Source organism: Trachypithecus francoisi, unplaced genomic scaffold (assembly GCF_009764315.1).
Source record: "Trachypithecus francoisi isolate TF-2019V2 unplaced genomic scaffold, Tfra_2.0 Lachesis_group4, whole genome shotgun sequence".
In the NCBI taxonomy this organism is placed as follows: Eukaryota; Metazoa; Chordata; class Mammalia; order Primates; family Cercopithecidae; genus Trachypithecus; species Trachypithecus francoisi.
This window is the reverse complement of record NW_022681469.1, coordinates 152,290,987-152,315,173: the sequence shown is the minus strand read 5'-3', so window position 1 is coordinate 152,315,173 and position 24,187 is coordinate 152,290,987. Positions and strand designations below refer to the sequence as shown.

Here is a 24,187-nt window from a genome sequence, read left to right as displayed (position 1 = left end):
GCATGCATATAAATAACACATCTCTTTTTTCTTCCTGAATTCCAGATTCTCTTCTTGTCTGTGACTTTTAAATCATTGCTTATGTTGTGTCTTGTTAGAAATCTCTTTGTGTTAATCTTAGTTGAAATTTGCCGAGTTCTTGATTTTCTTATATTTTTTTACTAATGTTGAAGTGCATATTAGTCTTTTTTTGTAGTTCTACACAATTTTTATATCTTTCTGTGCTTTTTATCTTTTTGTTGGTTTCATTTTTGTTATTTCATTTTGTTTTGTTTTTTTTTTTTTCCATTTTACTCATTGAGCATCATTGAGATGTAATTTTGATTTTCTAGGGTAACTTTTTTTCTTTTAAAAAGTAGATCTAGACTTTAATTCAAATTGTTTCATGTAATTTTTACGTCTCCTTTTTAAAATAAATGATTTCTGGATATTCATTTTTATCTTTGAGCCATATTATCTTGATGTTTTGTATATGTTGTAATGTTAGGTTGCAATTTGTATAATAAAAAGCCACATGTCAAAATCTGTATTAAGTGACTTTTGTCTGGGGGAATATGATACCAGTTTTTTAGGCTAGAGATTTTTGGAGTCTCTCAAGCCTGTTCTATGGATGTTTTCTCTGGGCTTGTGTGTTTTTTAGTTTAAAAAGATTCCCCATGGTTTTTTTTTGTTTTGTTTCTTTTGTTGTTGTTTTGTTTTGAATGTTACTCCTGTTGCCCAGACTAGAGTGCAATGTTACGAGCTTGGCTCATTGCAACCTCCACCTCCTGAGTTCAAGCAATTCTCCTTTCTTCTGCCTCAGCCTCCCAAGTAGCTGGAATTATGGGCACCTGCCACCATGCCCTACTAATTTTTGTATTTTTAGTTGAGACGAGGTTTCACCATGTTGGCCTGCCTGGTCTTGAACTTCTGACCTTGAACTTCTGCCTCAGCCTCCCAAAGTTCTGGGATTACAGGTGTGAGCTACCACTCCTGGCCATTCCCTATATTTCTTACTGAGATCCTGTAGTCACTTGCTATACCCATTGTCTGTCTATGATACTGAAGTCTTTCATCTCTTGTAACAGTCATTTACCTTTGGTCTCATCTGTCTGAAACTGTCAGTGTATACCACCTTTCCTTTCAACACTGTCATGGAATATAGAAATTAGTCTTTGGTAAGGTCTCAGTAAGCCAGAAGCATGGACACATGTGCCACTATTTTATTTATTTTTGGAGGGGGAAGACAGGAGTTTGGAGTCTATAGTTAGAGTCATCATAGGATGAAGAATGATTGTGCTGGGTAAATATGAAATACTTTTATTACGCTTCTATGTGGTTCTTGGCATTTGCTCACTTGGCATGCTGCAAATGCTTAACTGGTTCTTAGACTTCTCGCAAAGGCATTTTGGTCAGTATATTTCTGTTAGGTTTATATGTCAATAAGAATATAGAGCCTGTGGTATTTTATTGTCATTTTGTTAATGTACTTTGTATAATTATATATTTGTAAAATGTATTCACCTGAGTCTAATGAGGGAGAATTTTTTTTTTTCTCCAGCTGGCTCTTTTCATTTTACTGCAGAGATATTGCCGGAGCATGACATAAAAGATTCATTTCAAAAAGTGATTCTGAGAAAATATGGAAGCTGTGACCTTAATAATTTACATTTAAAGAAAGACAACCAAAGTGTGGGTAATTGCAAGGGGCAGAAAAGCAGTTATAATGGCCTTCATCAGTGTTTTTCAATTACCCATAGCAAAACCTGTCAATGTAATAAATTTGGCAGAGATTGCCAGTTGTGCTCAATCTTCATGGAAAATAAGGAAATTTTTAGCACAGAGAAATGCTACAAATGTGAAGAATGTGGCAAAGACTGTAGGTTCTCAGATTTTACTAGACATAAGAAAGTTCATACTGCAGAGAGATGCTACAAATGTGAAGAATGTGGCAAAGCCTTTAAAAAGTTTTCAAACCTTACTGAACATAAGAGAGTTCATACTGGAGAGAAACCTTACAAATGTGAAGGATGTGGCAAAACCTTTACCTGCTCCTCAACCCTTGTTAAACACAAGAGAAATCATACTGGAGACAGACCCTACAAATGTGAAGAATGTGGCAAAGCCTTTAAGTGCTTCTCAGACCTTACTAATCATAAGAGAATTCATACTGGAGAGAAACCCTACAAATGTGAAGAATGTAACAAAGCCTATAGGTGGTTCTCAGACCTTGCTAAACATAAGATAATTCATACTGGAGAGAAACCCTACAAATGTAATGAATGTGGAAAAGCTTTTAAGTGGTTCTCGGCCCTTAGTAAACATAAGAGAATTCATACTGGAGAGAAACCCTACATCTGTGAAGAATGTGGCAAAGCCTTTACCCGCTCCTCAACCCTTTTTAACCACAAGAGAATTCATATGGAAGAGAGACCTTACAAATGTGAAGAATGCGGCAAGACCTTCAAGTGCTTCTCAGACCTGACTAATCATAAGAGAATTCACACTGGAGAGAAACCCTACAAATGTGAAGAATGTGGCAAAGCATCGAGCTGGTTCTCACACCTCATCAGACATAAGAGAATTCATACTAGAGAGAAGCTCCACAAGTGTTAAAAATGTGGAAAAGCCTTTAACAAGTCCTCATACTGTTTCCAACATCTGAAATTTAATACTGAACAAATGCAGTATAAATGTAATAACGATGGAAGAACATTTATCATCTTAGAGGGTCTCTAAGAACTTTATGTGTTGCTTATGTGTTGGGTGCATATATAGCCCTTTGCTATTATGTAATGCCCTTCTTTTTTTTAATCTATGTTAATTTCAAGTCTGTTTTGTCAGAAGCTAGGATTGCAACCCTTGCTTTTCCTGTTTTCTATTTGTTTGGTAGACTTTTCTTTTTCCCCTTATTTTGAGCTTATTTGAGATGGGTGTCTCGATTAAAGCATACCGTTAGATCTTGATTCTTTATTCAGCTTGCCATCTGTGTTTTAATTTGGTTATTTAGCCCATTTATGTTTAAGGTTAGTATTCATATGTGTGGATTTGATTCTGTTATTAGGATCTTAGCTGGCTATTTTGCACATTTGTTTATGTGGTTGCCTTATAGTGTCTGCAGTTTGTATACTTTAGTGTGCTTTTGTAGTGACTGGTAATAGTCTTTCTTATTTAATGCTTTCTTCAGAAGCTCTTATAAGACAGATCTTGTGGTAACAGATTTTCTCAGCATTTGCTTATCTGAATAGGATCATATATATTTTTTAATTCTGAAGCTTACCTTGGTCAGATGTGAAATTCTGTGTTGGAATTCTTTTTTTAAGAATGTTGAATATTGGCCCCTAATCTCTTTTGACTTGTAGGATTTCAGCTGAAAGGTTCGTTGTTTTTCTCAAGAGCTTCTTTTAGAGGTGACCTGTCCTTTTTTTCTGTAGCTGCCTTTTAACATATTTTTTCTTTCATTTTGACCTTGGAGAATCTCATGATTATGTGTCTTGAGGATGACCTTCTCATGGGGTATCTTACTGGGATTCTCCACATTTCCTGCATTTGAATGTTGGCCTCTCTAGGTTGGGGAAGTTCTCATGGATGTTATCCTGAAATATGTATTTCAGGTTGTTTTCATTCTCCCCATCGCTTTCAGGCAATCTCTTGCGTCATAGATTTGGTTTCTTTACATAATCCCATATTTCTTAGAGGTTTTGTTCATTCCTCTTTTTTGTTTTTTCACTATTCTTGTCTGTCTTATTTCAGAAAGCCAGTCTTGAAGCTCTTGCGATTCTTTCTTCTGCTTGGCCTATTCTGCTGTTAATATTTGTGATTACGTGATAAAGGTTTTGTATTGTGTTTTTCAGTTCTATCAGGTTGGCCACATTTTTCTCTAGACTGGCTGTTTTTTCTGTCAGTTCCTGCAGTGTTTTCCCTTCCTTGTGTTGGGTTGCAACTTACTTTTGTAACTCAGTGAAGTTTGTTTCTATCCATATTCTGAATTCTACTTCTGTCATCTTAAGCCTTGCTGGAAACATAATTTGGTCATTTGGATGAAAAAAGTCACTCTGGCTTTTTGTGTTTTTATCTTTGCACTGATTTTGTCTTGTCTTTGTGGGCGTATCTTTAAGGTTGCTGACCTTTGAATGGGTTTTGTTTTGTTTTTTTTTTTGTAATCCTATTTGATGGTCTTGAGTATTTGATTGTTGGATGCAGCCAACAGGCTTTGTTCCTGGGAGTTTTGTTTTGTTTTGGTGGTGGTGGGGGTGGGCAGTGCTCAGCTCACAACTCAGAGGCTGCATACTCTAACTCCGGGGGACTTGTATTGAGCCCCAGCTGTGTTCTCTGGCTCCTTGAGATTTGGAGTTTGCGATTCTGTGGAACCAAGGTGCCACAGCTGGAGCAGAGTGCTGGTGGATATGGGGTTTCTGCCTGTCTTTGGCATCCACCTCACTGGCAGGAGCAAAGCAGCTGGGAGGGGAGTGGGGGATACCTGCTGGAGACTGTGTACTGTTGCACTTAAAGGTGGTGTTGGTATAGGGGAGGATGCTGGCCAGAGAAAGTTTTGATGCCTTTTCTGTGTCCCCTAAGAAGGAGTGATTGTTCAGAGTGTGGGAAGATACCCTGTTCTCCACACAGTGTTAGCACAAAGGCAGGAGTGGAGTTTTCTGGCTCTCTGCACACCAAAACTTCATCTACAGTGGCAGTTGCTGGGAGTGGCAGGGGCATATTGCATTTCCATTTGCTGGTGGGGCAAGCAAAGCCAAACCTGCCTTTGCAGACATGTGCCAGCAAAGAAATATGGGGAGTTGCAATGGTCTCGGGGGAAGCTGGAGTGTGGGGAAGAAGCGTGGGCTGGTGCAGTCGTAGGGGCTGCCTTGCTGGAGCTCCTCATGGGTCAGGCATGGCCCACCAGTGCAGATGCTGTGGTATGAGCTTCCAGGGTACCTGAGACTGCCCTGTAAGCAGCTGTGGCCAGACTGGGTCCCTGGGAGAGACCAGCAGTTCAAGGAGTGCGCAGTTGGACCAGCTGCTTCTGATTTGCAAGACCATCCTGCAGAAATTAGGCCCAACAGTTCCCCTGGGGCTAAAGTCTGTTATGGGAGAAAGTGGAGCCGGGAGAAATGGCCGTCGCTGGCCACACTTGACTACAGATGCTCTTGCACCAAATCCTCTGGGTACCACATGAGCTGGCTTGCTGCCCCATCTCTTTGCTTGTCTTCTGGGGGCTGCATCTTAGAGAGATGTAGGTCAGCAATCACCCAGTGCAGCCAGTCCAGGATGGAAGATCTGTACTTTTGGCCAAGTTAGGGGTTCACTGTCTGATGAGGAGCAGTGGGTAGTTTGTGGGACCCATGGAGGATGGACTGGCCTCCTCTCCTTGGGTAAACTGCAGGTTGTTTGAGGTGTGAATAAGGCACTTAGGGTTTTGGATTTTTCATGAGTCTGAGGGTGGCAAGGACAGTAGTACTGCAGAGGCCCCTGGAGGCTCTGTCCAGGGAGTTGCTAAGTTGCTACTGGCTCAATAGCTCTGGCAATGATTGGCTAGTGGCCCAGGCCTGGAGCACCTGCCTCATGAGAATATATGAGAACGGGCACTCACGTAACAGTCTGACGACTTCTGAAGGGCTGCTGTAGTATGCTGGGTGTCCACTGCAGTTTCTGGTCTCCTCGGATGTTCCAGTACCGGAAGTTATCACCACTGAATGCTGCAAAACAGCAACAATGGCAGCATGCCCTTTTCTCTGGGAGCTGCATCCCAGGGAGGTACAGACCTGTTTCCAACCCAAAAGCACCTGTAGGAAGTAGCTGGAAAGCCCCTGTTGAAGGTCTTACCCAGTGAGGAAAACATGATTGGGGACCCCCTCAAAGCAGTCTAACCGTATTTTTGTAGGACAACTCTGCTGTTCAGAGGTACCACTTCCACCCCCAGTTTATTTGGATTCTCCAAAGCCAGAAGGCTGGAAGAGCTAACACACAAACAGCAAAAATGGCAGCTCACTCTTCCTTCTAGGAACTATATCCCAAAGAGGTTTCAAAACTCCATCAACCAAAGAGCGCTGGTGGTGGTAGCTGGAGACCCTCATTGGGAAGTACTTTCCAGTGAGAAGGAATGAAATTGGGGACCTACTTTAACAGGCAGTCTGGCCTTGTCTTTTTAGAGCACCTGTACTGTGCTAGGAGATCCTTTCTGCCCCCAGTCAGCTTGGGCGCTTCAAAACCTGAAGGCTGGAATGGCTAAGTTGCCCAACCAGCAAAGATGGTGGCCCACTCCTCTTTCTGGTGGCTCTAACCCAGGGAGGTGCAGTGCTGCTACCAATGGTTGGCTGGAATCTAAGCCAGTAGGTCTTACTGTGTGAGGCATTGTAGAAGTGGGTCCTGCAGATCATCACTACTCAGCCCCCTGGATTCTGCCTCTTTCCTCTGAGTATGTACAGGGGTGTAACCTCCTGCTTTGCTCAAGTTGCAGCTGCTTTTTCTGGAAGCCTGGAAAGCTAGTATCTAAAGCTCTTGAATTTGCACAGGCCTGAGTAGCTGCTCTGCTAAGACTCCATGTAGCTCTGTGTGTTAAACTGAAGGCCTTGGTGAAGTGGGTCCATGAGGGTATCTCCTCACCTGAAGGTTGCGAAGATCTGTGGGAGAATTGTGCGTTCCCAGGATCACACATGCACTCACTGCTTTACTGGGTGGGGAGGTTCCCTTGGCTCCATGTTGTTCCCAGGTGGCCCACTGCCCTGCCTTTCTTTACTCCATTCTCTGTAAGTTGTTTCTTTGATTATTCCCAATGCAAGTACCTGGATGTTTCAGTTGCAGGTGCTGTATTTGTATACACCTTGCATTCCTCTCTATGAGAACTACACAGTCTAGCTGCTTCTAGTCAGCAGTCTCGATCACTTTTCTCTAAAAGGAACCTACTTTTTTATATTAAAAGGATTCAATATTTTTTCAAAAGCAAATACTGATGTAATTTAATTCTTACATTTGATGCTATGTCTTCATTTCTAGAATTTATGTGAAAACATGGTCAATGATTGCTGCACCAGAGTTATGAGAGGTTCTTCTCTGTTAGATGGACAGATTTATATACTTTCCCATGGAAGATTAAGTAAACTGAAATCTAAGATACATGAAGAAATCCTAAGTGGAAAGGCCACTTAGTAGTTTACAGCGGTGTCGTAAGTGACAGGATGATAGGAGTGTGGTAAGTGATCAGGATAATAATCTGCTTAGTAAGAGAAACAATTTGAATTTTAGAAGGAAATTGCTTTACCATTTGCAAATTAAGGTTATTAAAATAGAGTGAATTTCAAAATGCCTTTTTAATGACAACGTGTGAACTTTATTTGTTTTAATAAACCAAAATTGTTGTTATTGTGTTCAGGCTATTTTACACTGAATATGTATCTTGCCACTGATGATAATTTATCCCATCTTAACCCAAGGTTACAGGTAACAATATACTGTTGGGTGACAGTGGAATAACATCTCTAGTGATCCCTTTGTCAGTGGTCTTTAACTTAAAATAATTTAGAGAATATGGTTTCTACAACTTACATTTTTGTTTTGTTGTAACTACAGGTTATTATGAGGGTTGTAACAAAGATTATGAGTATAGTGGAGCTATATGTTTCTGAATTCTGAACAACTATTTACAAAATTTTATCCTACTTTTTTCTGTTGAACATATGACTTCTCTGGTCTGCTAAACACATACAGACCTTTAATTTTGTTTTACATGGATTTAAATATACAAATATATCACTATGAAATAAACTTCAGGTGTAACAGATTTATAGAGAAAGTAATCGTATTTGTTTATGGTTGTGTACCTACTTTGAGAAGAAAAGAAAAATATTAGAGTGAAATAGATAATTTTACAAGTTTTGATCAGTTACCAGGATACCAGAAACTTCAAAGATTTTGAAAGCAAATCTATTTTCTCTGCTGTGTATTAAATTCATTTATCTAAAATGTTATTGCTCCTGGCTTAGAATCATCTTGTGCAAATTCTATTTTTTTGTTGTTTGTTTGTTTGCCTGTTGCTCACCATAGACATAATATGTAATTTTCTTTTCATCTAATTTCATAAAACATTCTTTGTATAATCCCCTCAGAGATTATGAAAGTGACTTTGATAATATTTAATGGTGTTCACAAAATAATTTTCACATGTGAGTAATTTCATAGTGCGTGTATTGTATGTTATTTAGTATATTTTATATTTTGTTTGAAGTAGAGAATGCTATTTAATCCAATTTATGTTTAGTTATTGTTCATTTTACTTTATAAAATTGACATAATTGAGTTTATTAAATTTATTGAGCCAATTTATTGAAGTAAACAGTTGAATGTTTCATAAGTCATCAGGTCTTTTTAGCATATACATGAAGTAAACAAAGACAATACTAGCTATGTAACAGAAGCTACATAATTAGAAGTAAATATTCTTTTTGAAATTAGCCTGTGGTCTCAGGTGAAAAATGGAACGTATCTGTTGTAAAAACAATGGCATTAATTCTGCATATGAAGAGAGCATAACTGTACCCATGTTGCACAGTTGGCTCTCACAATGGAAACAAGATGAAGAGATGGACATTTTAGCAAAACTAAGTGAAAACCTTGTAAAATTTTCAGATTATGTTTCTACATTTCAACATCTACTAGGGGAGATAGAGGGCAATTCTATGCAGTCAAACCTGGAATTGCTGACACGTGTTAAGAGTGTGCACCACAGGTATTGAAACCTAAAATACCCTGAACTCTTTTCATATAGATTAACAAAATATAAAATACGGTTTTAGGGCCAGGCACGGTGGCTCATGCCTGTAATCCCAGCACTTTAGGAGGCCAAGGTGGGCGGATCACGAGGTCAGGAGATCAAGACCATCCTGGCAAACACGGTGAAACCCCGTTTCTACTAAAAATACAAAAAATTAGACGGACGTGGTGGTGGGCGCCTGTAGTCCCAGCCTCTCGGGAGGCTGAGGTAGGAGAATGGTGTAAACCTGGGAGGCAGAGCTTGCAGTGAGCCAAGATCGCGCCACTGCACTCCAGCCTGGGCGACAGAGTGAGACTGTGTCTCAAAAAAAAAATATATATATATGGTTTTAGTCATCCTCCTCTATATTCTGGCTTAGACAGAACTATTTCAAGTAGATTTAATTCTAGATCTTTTTTTTTCTTTTTTTGAGATGGAGTCTCACTCTGTCACCCAAGCTGGTGTGCAGTGGCATGCATGATCTCTGCTCGCTGCAACCTTCGCCTCCTAGGTTCAAGCAGTTCTCCTGCCTCACCCTCCTGAATAGCTGAGACTACTGGTGCCCACCACCAGGCCCAGCTAATTTTTTGTATTTTTGGTAGAGATGGGGTTTCACCGTGTTAGCCAGGATGGTCTTGATCTCCTGACCTCATGATCCACCCACCTCAGCCTTCCAAAGTGCTGGGAATACACGTGTGAGCCACCGCGCCTGTCCTTGGTTTTAGATCTTGACACAGCACATCCTCAACTTACTGTCTCTGAGGATAGAAAAAGCTGTGTGATGGAAGAACAAAACCAAACGTTTGTTATAACCCGAGATTTTATTTCTGCCCTGCTGTCCTGGGCTCTCAGAAGTGTAGTTCTGGCAGACATTACTGGAAGGAGAAGTGGGAAACGATCCTAAATGAAAATTGAGTGTGTGTCAAGACGGTCTTCTTAGGACCTGGCAGGATCAACCTTCAGTTCTGGGTTGATTTGGGGGCAGTTGGATGATACATAGAGTGGTTGTGCTGCATCAGGTCCTAAAAAAGCCCACTTCTGTCAGTAGTAAAATCCAGTAAGATTGGTATTCTTTTGGACTACGAATTGGGTGATTTTTTAAAGTAATGTAAGTGATCGGTTTGTTTTGTATATTTTAATGATTCTTTCACAAAAGCTGTTTGGCCTTATTTCTATACTGAAGCAGATTCTGAACATCTTAAAATCTGTTCATTATCAGATACTGAAAGATAAAGAACAAGTAAATGAATCTGTTTCAGTTTTTTGGGTAATTTAGCCAGTAAATTTAATCTTATTTCTTTATTCTTTAAGTTTTACTACTGAAGGCCAGAATAGATTTTTTTCTCCTAAATTTTTGGCAAGTATAAAGCACGTTCAGAATGTCACTTTCATAGATACTATGAATATCAATTGTCAAGTGTGTTGATTTCTAAGATAAAATATTTGAGAATTAATATTACCCAACTTGTCCAATAAAATGTTAAGTTGCCTATTTAAAAAAAAAAAATCTGTCAATTTTGAATTGCATACCTAGCTAAATTTTTTTTAAGATTGAGGATGAGATGTAAGATAATTTATACAAGTAATATAAACTGTTTACTTAAATTATTTACTTAAATAAATCTAATGACATTTAAATAAATTGCTGCTACCTATTAGTATTTGTGTAGTGTATTTTTTTTTTAAGTTTTTGCCTTTAAAGCACGTAACAATTTAAACAGAGAATAAAACAAAAACTCAATGATTGGGAGGAAAATAAAAAGTTTGTATGATGACCTAATTAAGATAATGTAAAGGATAAAAATTTTAATATTTGTTTTTACACATTTTTGGGCAAAAGTAACCCTGAGATAGTAATGTGCAGAAAATACTATTAATTATATTCTTGAGACTTACTGACTTTGGCACTTAGAGAACCTCCAGCGCAGGCCCAGGATTCCCTAGGTATTTCTCATGGAAATGGAGCAGAAGGCCATGTCCACAAAGATAAATGGATGCTCACCTTCTAGAGACCAGTAGGTGCAGGTTGCAGAAAGAGTGGGCCCTTTTTGGAGATCCAGGAAGGGGCTGTGGGCACCATCCTAGAAAAGGGGTCTGAAGCTCCATGGAGCCCTCCTGCCTACAGGAGCCACAGAGGGCCCTGAGTGAGGCCAGCCTAGGTTCTCTGTCCTGTCCCTAGCACTTGAGTCCTGCCTCACCTGCTAGCTTTTTCCACCAAGAAATAAGGATGGCAACCCCCAGTGCAGCCCCACTAGAGGAAGGATATCAAGAGTGTCAAGGCCCACACCCACCTTGGTACATTGTGACTTTTTGATTAACTAGTCAGTAAGTTAGAGTGGAATGTGCTGCTGCGATCCCCTGAGATCACATTCTAGGAGAAAACCTGGGTGGCACCTGCCTAAGGCTGTACATTGGAGGAAGGATGGTCAGGCCACCTGGGCTTCAGTGAGCATGTGCCCCAAGCCAACCCAGGGAGACATGGGCTTGGCAAGAGCATGCAATAAGGGTGGCATACAGCAGACATGGTGAGCTGTCAGGTGGGCACAGAGGGGTAGGCAGGAGGAGCTCCTGAACTCAGCCCAGAGATCCGCCAGCTTTTTGAAACACAGGCTGTACCTGGAGCTGCAGAGTGAGCATTGTGTAGTCGCCTGGTAAAAGTGAGGTGAGCAGCCAGTCACTGAGCTTTCATTGCCCATTTTTCTGATGAGCAATTTGAGCCCCCAAAGCCACAAGCCAGGAAGGGCAAAGGCACTGGGCTGAGGCATCACCTTTTTTCTTCACTTGGCTCCCATGAGCCTCACATCTCCCTGGGCATGCCTTTGAGGAAGAAGATCTCTCTTGTGAATGTAGGCATAGAAGCAGCCAGTCGTATGTGGTAAGCTCACCCACAGCCACTTTTGTGGGCCCACCTGGGCCTCCTCACTCCACAGGCCTGTGAAACCCAATTGGAATTCCCGAGTCCAGAATCCACATTTGGTTCTAGAACCAAAGTGTTCAGCACCCAGGCCAGAGCAGAAGTGGGCCTGTTAATCCCAAATCAGAGAACTGGCTTGACTGTTCAGCTGTACCCAGGCAGTGTGTGTACTGTTCCAAGCAGGTCCTGTTCTCTTCCTGCCTCCAATTATTTCACCTGCAACTTGTCATTTGTACCAGCTTTTTCTCTACCCCCTCATCCTATGTTTTTTTGAAATTCCTCTGCAGACTGCATGAGCCAAGCATTAAGGGTCACAGTGCTCTAGCCTACTCAGGCTGTGCCAGGAAGATAGAGCTCTCAACCAACCTTGACACGTAAGAGTCATGTGTAAATAGTAACAGCTCTAGCAGGAGAGCTGTCACATACTCAGATTCTTTTTTGGTCTCCATACCAAAAAATATGTTCGAATGACAAGGCCATTAAGATAAAAACCTGGCAGTTCTGCCTTTTAAAAGGCAGCCTCAGCTTGATCACCCTGAACCACAATTTCAGGGTCTGGTTTAGCATGTCCCACCTTGGAAAATAGTGGAACTGGGGCCCCAGAGTGTCATGGGCCAATGAAAATCTGGAGAAGGACACCTCAGCAGCCTGTACACACCTGTAACTGGAACAGATCCTACCAACTAAGAAGCCATCTCATAAACTTAGACAACCGTACAAGCAATGTGCACACACATCAGGCCTAATAGATAAACTGCTGTCAACCCAACAATTCAAGAAAAGGCAAAAAAATTTTGAATCTAGGGTTTCAGGAAGAAGAACGTCCACTGCCTGAAACAGCCTGTATGATGGATGCAACTGACAGTGTTAACTTGACTTGGGCATGGAGACTGACCCTATGTAAAAATTGCTTCTGAGTGTTCAGAGTTCCAAGCTAAAAAAAATCTAGTAGTGGCCTGGTTGTGTGCGGTGGCTTATGCCTGTAATCCCACCACTTTGGGAGGCCAAGGGAGGCAGATCACCTGAGGTCAGGAGTCTGAGACCAGCCTGATCAACATGGAGAAACCCCATCTCTACTGAAAATACAAAATTAGCCGAGCCTGGTGGCACATGCCTGTAATCCCAGCTACTTGGGAGGCTGAGGCAGGAGAATCGCTTGAACCCAAGAGGTGGAGTTTGTGGTGAGCCAAGATTGTGCCATTGCACTCCAGCCAGGGCAACAAGAGTGAAACTCCATCTCAAAAAAAAAAAAAAAAAAAATCTAGTAGTGGCTAACCTGGAGATTGTTCTTTATCTATGAGGAACATCTGAGCCCCTGGTCTGTCCTGGGCATGGTTATCTTGCTAAGCCCACTGACACTGGACTTTCTTCCCTCCATGTAAATCCCCAGTAAAACTCCATATCTTATTCACTGGTACTGAGTCTCTGCTTTGACACCTTGAATCTGGTGCCATTTACATGGGAATCGAAGTTGACACAGCTTACCCCATAGTGAGGAAGGATTTCAGGCTCTGCTCAATGTGCTTCAAAGCTCACCAAGGCATCAGCTATAGAAGGATACAGTTGTTCTCTTTATTACTATCATCCTCTTTTCCTTAGATGCACAATCAGCAGAATAACAAGTAAGATGAAGAAGAAACATATAATGGTCAGAAGCATGATTAATGCCAGAATAAGCAGTGACCACTTGGAAAGCAAAAGGGGGCATTTTGCTTTCTCCTGTGGGGAGCCCCCAAATTCTGTCATCACTTTCTGGCTTCAGTAATAGTTTTTCAACTCCATCCTGGCTCTGGGGAAACCATGGGCCCTGGGTGGTAAAAATTTTCACTTAATCCTTGTGCAACAAAGCTTTCACTTGAAAAAATATGATCTCTCCGATCATGAGCTTCTAAGCAATCTGGACAATGCACAACCTAAAAACCTGTGAAAGGGAGATGAGTAGTTCTGAGGGAAACAGTTTCCCACCTTTTTGCTTGGCAAGTTCAAACAACTGGGAAGGTAGACAAATGTGCAGAGGAGGGCAGCACAGTATAACTCCTCATTGTGTGAGTTTACAACCAAGAGTTTTCAATCCTAGCTGTGAGAGCTCCAAATGAAAACCAGAAGTTACTTTACTATGCATCTGTCAATGATTGATTGCATCACATTTTGTCTATCATACTAAGGAGTCTTCGCTGAGGATTTTCCCATTGAACATATAGAGACACTGACAGGAAAAGGTAAAATAGCAACTCCATGAAATCATTAATTGGAAGTGTAGAAATGTTCATCTTCTCACATCATTAGCATTTTTGCACATATTTTCATGTATATCTACCCATAAAGCTGACATTTTATAATAATTAAGTTATATGTCAAGTTAAAATTAAAAAATATTTTTTTTCAGCCACCCGTGGCGGCTCACTTGAGGTCAGGAGTTTGAAACCAGGCTGGCCAACATGGCAAAACTCCATCTCTACTAAAAATAAAATAAAATAAAAAGTCAACTGGACGTGGTGGCACACACCTATAAGCCCAGCTACTTGGGAGGCTGAGGCAAGAGAATTGCTTGAACCCAGGAGGCAGAGGTTGCAGTGAGCTGAGATCATGCCACTCCACTCCAGCCTGGGCAACATAGCAAGATTCTGTCTCAAAAACAAACACACTAAAACAAAATTTTTTTTTAACAACAAAAAGACATACATATGGTCTAGGCATGCTCTGGTGAAGTGGAGTGGGTGTGGAGCCTGTCCTGGGAAAGAAGGAAGAAGAGTCAGTGCCCTAGATTATGTGTGGGGGATCCATTGGGACACAAAGAGGCAGTCAGAGTCTTGGCCTAGCAACACTAAGACTTGCAGCGGGCTTCAGAAAGCAGCAGAAATGGCCCATGACACTGAATGCTAGATGGGCCTGTAACAGTGAAAAATCTGCCCAGGGATCTTAGCAATCCTGCTAGGAGGCCCTGACTATACCCTGGGTTGGAGACTCCTGGGGTAGAGTGGCTACCAGAGAGCCTCAGCAAACGAGTCTTGACCACTATGGCTAAGCCAATCTAAAATAGCTCATCCCTTCTGTTTTACAAAGCAAAATATAGAAAAATAAAGTGAAACAAATGAAATCAAGAGAACGAAAATGAAATTTAAAGATAAATTTAAAGTAATTAAGAAATAGTAAGGACAAACTGAAATAAAGAAAATAAACAAATGTAATTAAGATCAGTGAAAAATAAAATGAAGATAATAAATAGAATAAAATCAAGAGATAAATGGAATAATTTGCAATAAAATAAGAAAATTTTAAGAATTAGAAAAATGAAAAAAACATGGAGAAAAATAATATGAGGGGATATGAATGGAAATAAAAGAAACAAAAAGAAATTAAATAAAACATTACAAGCAAGAAGAATTCTAGAAAATTTGAAATGAAGAGAATGTAATGAGAAAAAAGAAAAATAGAAATAAAATTAATAGAAAAAAAGAAAGTAAATAAAAAATAAAGATAAAGGCAAATGCAAAGGGAAATAAAATATTAAAAAGAAAAATAAGACCTGGGAATAATCTACAAAACATTTCACCCAACAATAGCATAATACATAATATTTCTAATTACATATGGCACATTTTCTTAGATAGACAAACTTCTAGGCTAGAGTGCAAGTTTTAGCATGTTTAAACAGATAGTAATCACAAAAAGTATTATTTCTGACTACAATAAAATATAACTGGAAGTTAAAAATCAAAAGAAAACTAGCATGTCTGCATACATGTGAAAACTAGACAAATTCTTGAGCATATTATTTTTCAAGAGTTAGAACGTGCAAGATTCTTTAGATGTTAATAGTATTTGAAATGGTCTACAGATCAATCAGATCTCTTTCACAAAACCAATAGTTCTTTTTGCAGACGTACTAAAATACTCTAAAATGTTTGAGTCAATATTTAGCTGTGTCATCCAGGCTAGAGTGCAGTGTCATAATCATGGCTCACTGTAGCCTTGACCTCTCAAGCTCAATTGATCCTCCCACCTCAGCCTCACAAGTAGCTGGCACTACAGGTGCATGCCATCATGTGCAAGTTTTTGTATTTTTTGTAGAGAGAGGGTTTTACTATATTGCCCAGGGTGGTCTCAAACTCCTGGGCTCCTGTAATCCAACTGCCTTGGCTTCCCAATGTTCTGGGATCACAGGAGTGAGCCACTAAATATTGCCCTATAATTTCTATAAATACTCAAAAAACCAAAAGTAGCCAAACAACCTGAAGAAAAGAATAAACTCAGAGGCATAATTCTTTTTATTTCAAAAAGTATTACAAAGTTACAGTAATCAAAATAGTGTGGTGCTGGCATACAGACAGAAAACTAAATGTTGAAACAGATAAGAAAATCCAGAAAGAAACCCACATGCATATACTCAACTTATCCTAAATGAAGATTCCAAATCCTCATGTTGCAGAACTTTCTCCTTCAGCAAAATTGGGTTTTAGTCACATGACTAGGAAAGATTAGGCTCAGGGATGCTCTGAAGAATGAAGAGTAGAGTTGACTGGGAGGAAAAAAAAAAAAACTCTCAACAAAGTGAGTTGGAGTCCTGTTTACAGACCCCACCTTCCACATTGATAAATGCCAGACCATCAAACAAGAACTGAAGAAGCCAGACTCCTCCTCCCTGCACAAGGGGTAAACTTTCCACAGCTCCACTCCCTTCCCCCAGTGGGCAGGTGGACATTATTCAGAGAGAATCAGTTAGAAAAAGGCAGGCTTCATCTGGGACCAGCAGTCTGATTTTTTAGCCTTCAGGCTGTTTTAGGCTTGAAGATGGGGTTTCGCCCAGGACCCTTGGCTGTTTCACCCAAGACCCTTGGCTGTTTCCTAACTCTGTTATTTTCCCCTGTAGAGAAGTACATCTAACTGCTGTTACAATAAGGATAAGGATGAGGACAAAAACCAATTCTAAGTGCTTCCTGCTGAAAGAGGGCACTGTTTTGGAAAAATGGCAGTCAGATCTGCTTAAGACACCTATCTAAGTGTCCCCAGTGAAAGGGACCATTGTCTGAGGCTCTGGTTGTGTGACTGTTTAAAGTTTGGTAGCCTGAAGGTGAGAAGAATCAAACTGGGATATTAAAAAACACATATTAAAACGAAACAAGGGGAAGGTGGCAAGGATGGGTCAAAAATTCCAAGGTCTTTTACCAGTTTACCTTGGGAGAGGGAAGCCAAAAGCCCAACTGGAAAAAAACAACAACAAACAAACAAAACCCCAAAAAAGTAAGCATTTGTTCAAAGGAGTCCTAAGGGTTCAGGACGCCTTAAAAAGGGATATAGACTGAAGATGAATGGCTACTCATTTAGAAAGAGAGAGAGGACCAGGTGTCCCTAGTTCCTTTCTCTTCTTAGCAAATACCCAGTGTATGTTGTGGGATAGGAAAAGAATGTTCTCTTTCTCCCTTCATTCCTTGTAACCCTGAGTCCTAGTGATTGTGACAGGGTGCCACCCATGGGTGTCAAGCAGCTTTCACCCATGTTAACAGGGAGGCCTAGGGGGTAAAAATATCTGCTGTTACCCCCATATGCCCTATCTCCCCTGCAGTCAGTAGTTCTGGAGTTCGCTAGACCTCATTTATGGCATGGACACTAGCATAATCTTTACCCATTAAATGGGAGGCTTGGCTTAATCGGCTGGAATTAGTCATGCTCACCTGCACTGTGCCTTTTAACCTCCATTATCATCTACCTGTGGATTTCTCAGATCCCATATTCTTTCCTAGGGCTTCAACCTGAAGCTTGTAATTGAGGTTGGGACAAAAATATGTCTCAGAGGATTGCATAGACTCCTTATTAGCTGAATGCTAAGATGAAGCTGTGGAATTGAGTCCTCTTTCCACAAGGGAGAGAAAAGAATGTCTTTTGCCACACCCAGATAACTAGTGGCTATAGTTATGCTTACTGAGATTGGGATGGGCACCCAATTTATTCCCATCACTCTGCAGGATTTGCAGAATAATTGCCCAGAAATAGAATATTAATCCAGATTTTTACATTACCCATCCCTTTTTGTTTCTTCTGAGCTACAGTTGAAGATCGCTAGTTGGTTCACAGGAATAAACAGGGTTGGTCTAAAATGTAGGCAAAAACTCAAAACTAATGAGTTTAGAATTTAATGACAAATGTATAATAAGTTTTGAAACATAATCTTTATCCAGTCCTCTTTTCTGTTAATAACAAATCATGATAGGACTGAGTTATTTGTGAAATAAACTTCAGTCTTATACTTGGCCTGATTATTTGCATAAAGTGCAGCAAGAATAATTATTTTTACACAGGTCTTTTACATTGGCTTTGATGGAACTCTGTTCCACAAGAAATTTTAGATTGGACTTTCTAAAGTCAAGCCCAGCCATGGGTTTGTACTATCAAATACTTATGAGTTGGGTGATCCTCTCCTCTTGAGGTCCCAAGATAAACTTGGGGCTCCTGGGCCTATCAGAAAGTGTCATTCTTTACTTACCACAGATCAGGAACCCTGCGCAAGGACTGTATAGATGAGGTGTGAGGCCAGTTTTTCCAAAGGGCTTTTATTGGCTCTGCAAGTTGAGCTTGATTCCATAAAGGGAAGCATATCCGATGCAAACAGCCATATTGCCATAGGTTAAGAATACTCACATTATTTTTCAAATTCTGGAGAAGCCAGGCAGAGAGACAAACATGCTCCAAATTTTGTTCACAGGAGTGCACCTTAGTGAAATATTAAAGGCTGTAAATAAGCTCAAAATAAGTTTCCTTGATGCTGGTAAACAATACAATGATCAGTAATGTTACAAGCAAAAGTCAGAAAGATTACTTCAGTTTTCTATTAGTCCAGTCCATTCAGTTAACTCTTGTTTTGTTTAATATTCATGAACATTTTAGCTCTTCATGAGTCCTGTACGTTTTTCCTATATTCCAATGTCACAAGCTCCAAGGTTATCAGAAGCATGCATTTGAGAGCACCTGTCAAAGTTCTATGGCTGATTAAAAACCATTTTTTTGAAAAAAATCAAAACAAGACAACAATTGTCTGTGTATAACAAAATGTCCCAGGTAGTTACAGTCAGAAACATGATTGACAAAAACTTTGGTTATTTCTGTGGTTTACAATAACTTAACAACCTTAATTGTGGTATAGCATATACTTCAGACATTAGAATTTTAGAAATCCCATACAATTTTGGAACATGTGTTAGTATTATTCACCACAATATCATCTAAAGAATATTGAACACCATTTTGGCAATTCTATGTAGCTAAACCTGTCATATAATCCTATTTACTTCTCTTGTGGATACTCCAGGAGCCCCCTTTAGCATCCAAAAGCCAGGAATTAGGAAAGACAATTTTGTAACTAGAGTTTGATTTTCAGAAGAATGTTACATGTTAGGGGTTTAAAACACTTGATGTTATGAAATAAAATTTCAGATTACCGTAAATTATTTATTTAACCAAAATGATGACTTAGAAATGTAAAAAGCAAAAACCTTTCATAATTCTTTACAAATTTTGCTAAAGAGCAGATTAGTGCCTTAAGAGTACCTTGCTGTGCTTTTATGTCAATGCTCAATTTATAAAAACCCTTTTTGAATTTAATTAATGTTCACACACAATTTTTTGGCAACGTTTATTTTTACAATCGTTCTACAACTTGTTTGAACTTTTAGCTTTATCTTATGTAACTCAAAACAATTGTTTGACTCTAGGCAATAATTTATATTTCCATGCCTTCTTACAATCTTTTATTTAAAACACATTTGACTGTTCTTACACACCTTGTATGTCAATCTACTTCCAGTGGTTTCAATTACATGTTACAATGGTAACGTCTAGCAATTTTTACTTTAATGTAAAACCAGGTAAATTGTTTTAATTATGTGGTAGGTGCAGCCAAGGGTTTGGCTGCTTTCAGCATAATTAAGGGTGTGGTTAATTCCATTTGTCTTCAGGTCTTACCAATTGTGAAGCAAAGTTGAACTGTTTTAAAAAACCAAAAAAGCAGTTTATAACCTTAAAACATATAGTAAACTTAGTGTCTGACCTGCATAATTTAGTTCATCTACTCATGTATTGATGACATTTGTGTTTTGCCAATAATCTTTAAGGCTGTTTTTATTTCTCAAAGAGTAACAGTCATGTGAACTAAAAGGTACACAGCTTTTATCTTCCCTTCAAAAAATATTTGATCCAAGTGCTTATGATTCTTTAAGTAAATTTGTTAGACCTCTTTTTTGTAGACATCACACACACAACACATATACAACTACACAGATAGGCAGAAGAAAACCCAGTCGCCATAAGGTTTTTAATTTGCCAATTTCCTGATTGAATTACTGGCCTCTCATGCATGCATTGGAGTGGGAAGACAAAATAAAGAAAAAGAATTCAATTGACTGAGAAAAAAACCTTTTCCCAGCAAAACAAGATCCCAGAAGAGAAAAACATCGTTTTTTAAAATTTACCTATAATTTGGATATCAACTTTTAATTAAGTTGAGCACTCTTTAAGAAAGTGCTGTTAAATTCCTTATTACCTGACTCTAGCAGTACCAAGCAGCCAGTATTTCTGGCTTTCAAACTTTATCAAAGGTAACTTACCAGGTGCTCAGTGGAAAAAAAAATTGAGGTAGTTTGTGAAGGGGAAGAGAATCTGCAAATGGCAAAAGTTACATGCTGATAGGAAACCAGAAGGGACTCATTCCTTAAATGGCAGAGACCAAAACAAAACATTGCCACATGGTTACAGGTCATGCTCCTGAAAACATAAAACAAGATAGAGGCCTACAGAAAAATTTCCTAACAATCATAGAGAATGACGTACAAAGCACATCAGATTGGCCACAGCTCAAGACCAACCTCACAAATACCCTTTCATTATTAAAACTGCAAAAAATATAAGCAGTGATCGTTGAGGTCCTAGCCCAGCAAAACATTTTCTAAGAAGAAGAAGAAGAAGAAAAAAAAAAGGCTGTTGCTTAAAAGTAAATTCTGAGAGGGTGAATAAAAGGGGGAAAAAAAGGGCAGGGAAGAAAATTTTCATTCTTAGGCAAATGGATTCCTTTAACAGAGGGAAAAACTTAATTGTTGTTGGATGAGGCTGGATCCCTTGGCTGGTGAAGGGGAAGACACCATGAATGCCTGGCACTTTCCAGCCCAGAGGAGACAGGGATGAGGAGCCGCCATTCACCTGTCTATCCCGCATGTCCCTGGGGCTGTTGGGGTGGAGTGGTGCACAGTTTCCTCTACCCTTGCGAGAAGTCCAAGGATGGAAATGCTTACAAGCAAAGGAGAAAAAGATATTTTGGTTTACATCTTACCCTTCCTCAGGCCCCACATCTAGACACTGAAATGTTGTAGAACTTTTTCCTTAGTTCATCTAAAACTAGAATCTTATCACATGAACAGGAATGAATGGGCTAACAGTCACACTGAAGTGGGAGGAGTAAAGGGCAAAAAGGAAAAAGAAAAAAGAAAAAAACTGTCAGCAAAATGAGAGAGACTCCTGTTAACAGGCCCCCTCCTCACTATTGACGAACAGCAGGTCACCACATAGCAACTGAAGAGTACAGGCTCCTCCCCTGCCAAAAGGTGTGAATTTCTGTGGCTCCAACTTCTTTTCCCAGTGCACAGGTGGGCATTATTCAGAGAGAAACAATCAGGAAAGGGTGGGCTTCATCCGAAACCAGCAGTCCAGTTTTTCAGCCTTCTTACTGTTTTAGGCTTGAAGGTGGAGTTTCGCCCAGGACCGTTGACTGTCTCCTGTCTCTATTACTCAAAATGAGAAAAGGTCCCTTGGCAATCTCCTGTCTCTATCATTCAAAATGAGAAAGGAACAGTCTTTTTAACAAATGGGTTGGAGAATACTGAACGTCCAAATGATAAAAAATAAAGGTAAACCTTACCACAAGTGTGGGTTTAGAATGAAGTAAGACTTATTTTTTATAGCTATGGTAAATAATTTTTTCTTGAATTTTTTTTCAGATGGCTTATTCTTGTCATATAAAAATGCTCCTACTAATTTTTGTATATTAATTTGGTATTCTGCCACTTTACTGAATTTCTTTATTAATTCTAAAGATTTTTAGTGTAGTATTTAACTTTTGCTATATAGACAATTATGTGATCTGCAAATAGAGACAATTTGACTTTCTCCTTTTTTATTTGGATGTCTTTTATTTCTTTGTCTTGCATAAATGATCTGACTGGGACTTCCAGTACTCTGTTGAATAAAAGTAGTAAAAGTAGACACCATTGTCCTGTGGTTTGGTGATGCATGATTCAGCACGCCTGTGAGGCTGGCACTCCCCTACTGGAACACAATCTTCAGGTGGGATTGGGCATCTTATACATAGATCCTGCCCATTGTTGAGACTGTGACTCCTCTGCTTTGACCCAACTCACAGGAGGTGTTGATGAAGCCAGGACTTGTGTTGGACTGTAAAACTTATTTCTGAATTTTTCCTAGTGTGTGATTAGGCCATAAAAGCCCAGTTCCTGAATAATTTGACTCTCCTTTTTAGGCCATGACCACAGATGAAATTGTGACATATGTGGACCATACCCCTAAGCAAAAGTGCCTGGGCCAGCCTACAAAGGGCATTTTACAAATCACTGGGACCAGCACCCAAGTGATGACAATTCTTTGCCTGATCCCTGCCTATAAAAAGCATTGCAGCTGACTGGGTGTGGTGGCTCATGCCTGTAATCCGAGCCCTTTGGGAGGCCAAGGCAGGTGGATCACCTGAGGTCAGGAGTTCAGGACCAGCCTGGTCAACATGGTGAAACCCCGTCTCTACTAAAAACACAAAAAATTAGCCAGGCGTGGTGGCGGGCACCTGTAATCTCAGTTACTCCAGAGGCTGAGGCAGGAGAATCGCTTGAACCCAGGAGGCGGAGGTTTGCAGTGAGCCAAGATTGCACCATTGCACTCCAGCCTGACAACAGGAGCGAAACTCCATCTCAAACAACGAAAAAGAAAAAAAAGCATTGTGGCTTATATCTAGGTCCATCGTGTAAGTGATGTGACTCCCTTCTATTGCCTTGGCCCTGCGCTTATGGTGTATTGTGACACATAACGGTACTGTACCCAGGTGACGTAACTGCGTTTTGGGTTGTGCCAACAGGAAGCTTTGTAGCATATCACTTGACTCAGCACCAAGGTGATGTTTCTCCTTTCTTGCCTTGCCCTGACCACAGGGGAGATTGTGACATATTGCTAAACCCAGTGCCAAGGTGAGGTCACTTTCATACCTTGGTTTTGCACATAGCTGCCATTGTGACACATGTCTAGGCCAATTGCCCAGGTGAAGTCAGTGTCTGCACCTTACTAAGACCTGCCCACAGGGGGAGTTTTGATATATCACTAAAACCAGCATCCAGGTGATGTGACGCTTCTTCCAGGGTCCTGCCCACAAGAAAGTTTGTGACATCTCACTGGACCAGCACCCACGCAGATGATGTGACCTTCCTGCTTGTTCTCTGTCCACAGGTGATATTGTGCCATATATCTGAGACCAGATAAGAGAACTAATCCTGACTCTTAAACCTGGAGCCAGGTCATATGCAAGATGGTGACTCCCATTCCTGGAACTTTGCACCAGTATTATTGTGACATATACCTTTGCCCAGCTCCTGAGTGATTTAATAATCCTGCCTAGGTGTAGCCCACAAATGAGATTTGGAAATTTACCTCAGCTGAGCACCTTAGTGATTTGACTCTCCTGTCTTAACAATATCCTCAGGAAGAATTGTAATATGTCTCTGGACATACCACCTAGGTTACCTGACTCTCCTCTGCTGCCTGGACCCTGCTTGAGGTAGGGATTGTAGCATTTATAAGCACTGCATCCAAATGATACGACTCTCTTGCCTGGTTCTTTCAACAGGAGACATTGTGACATATCTCTGGGCCTATCATTTAGGTGATATGAGCCTCCTCTTCTGTCTGGACACTGCCCACAAGGGGCATTATGCCATACATCTGGATGTAACCCCCAAGTTATGCAACTTTTCTGCCAGGAATGTGCCTATACATAGAATACTGGAAAATTTCAGGCTCAGCATTTACGTTATTTGGCTGTCATTCCTGTTTCATTACCATAGAGGAAATCGTACATATACCTAGGCACAGCTCAGAGGCATGATAATGACTCTCATATGTAGATCCCACAAATAGGAGTAATTTTGACTCTCATAACTTACTTTAGAAACACAAGTGATTAAATCTCTTTCTGGTTAAAAAAAAAAAAAGACAAAAGTTTATAGCAGCCTCAGATGTTTTATAAAGCCCTTAGCTTGTACAGAGCGTGTCATAAAAGCAGAAAGGTGAAATTGTGAGTCTCATATGCACATCCAGCTGACAATAAGGACTGTCACCATCTCACAGATATGAAGCCAACTGTCACTCATGAAAACAGGACATGTGTGGTATTGTAAATCTTATCCTGGGAATATTCTGCCAGTGTGATTGTTGTATAAATCTTTGCCAAGCACTTGTGTGATTTGACTCTCCAGACTGGTTCCAGCCCACATATGTTATTGTGATCTCTA

The 24,187-nt window shown here is 40.1% G+C and overlaps 1 protein-coding gene and 1 pseudogene across 1 annotated transcript in view; both read left to right on the top strand.

The window, feature by feature from the left end:
• LOC117073559 (zinc finger protein 736) overlaps window positions 1-8,298 on the top strand; it is a 55,847-nt gene extending 47,549 nt beyond the window's left edge. Inside the window, exon 6 of the mRNA XM_033194602.1 lies at window positions 1,541-8,298. Within this exon, the coding sequence (XP_033050493.1) occupies window positions 1,541-2,595 (1,055 nt within the window). The 3' untranslated portion in view covers window positions 2,596-8,298. The remainder of the gene's footprint in view (window positions 1-1,540) is intronic.
• A 1,082-nt stretch (window positions 8,299-9,380) lies between these two features.
• On the top strand, window positions 9,381-10,383 carry LOC117073563 (annotated as a pseudogene).
• Window positions 10,384-24,187: the final 13,804 nt, after the last annotated feature.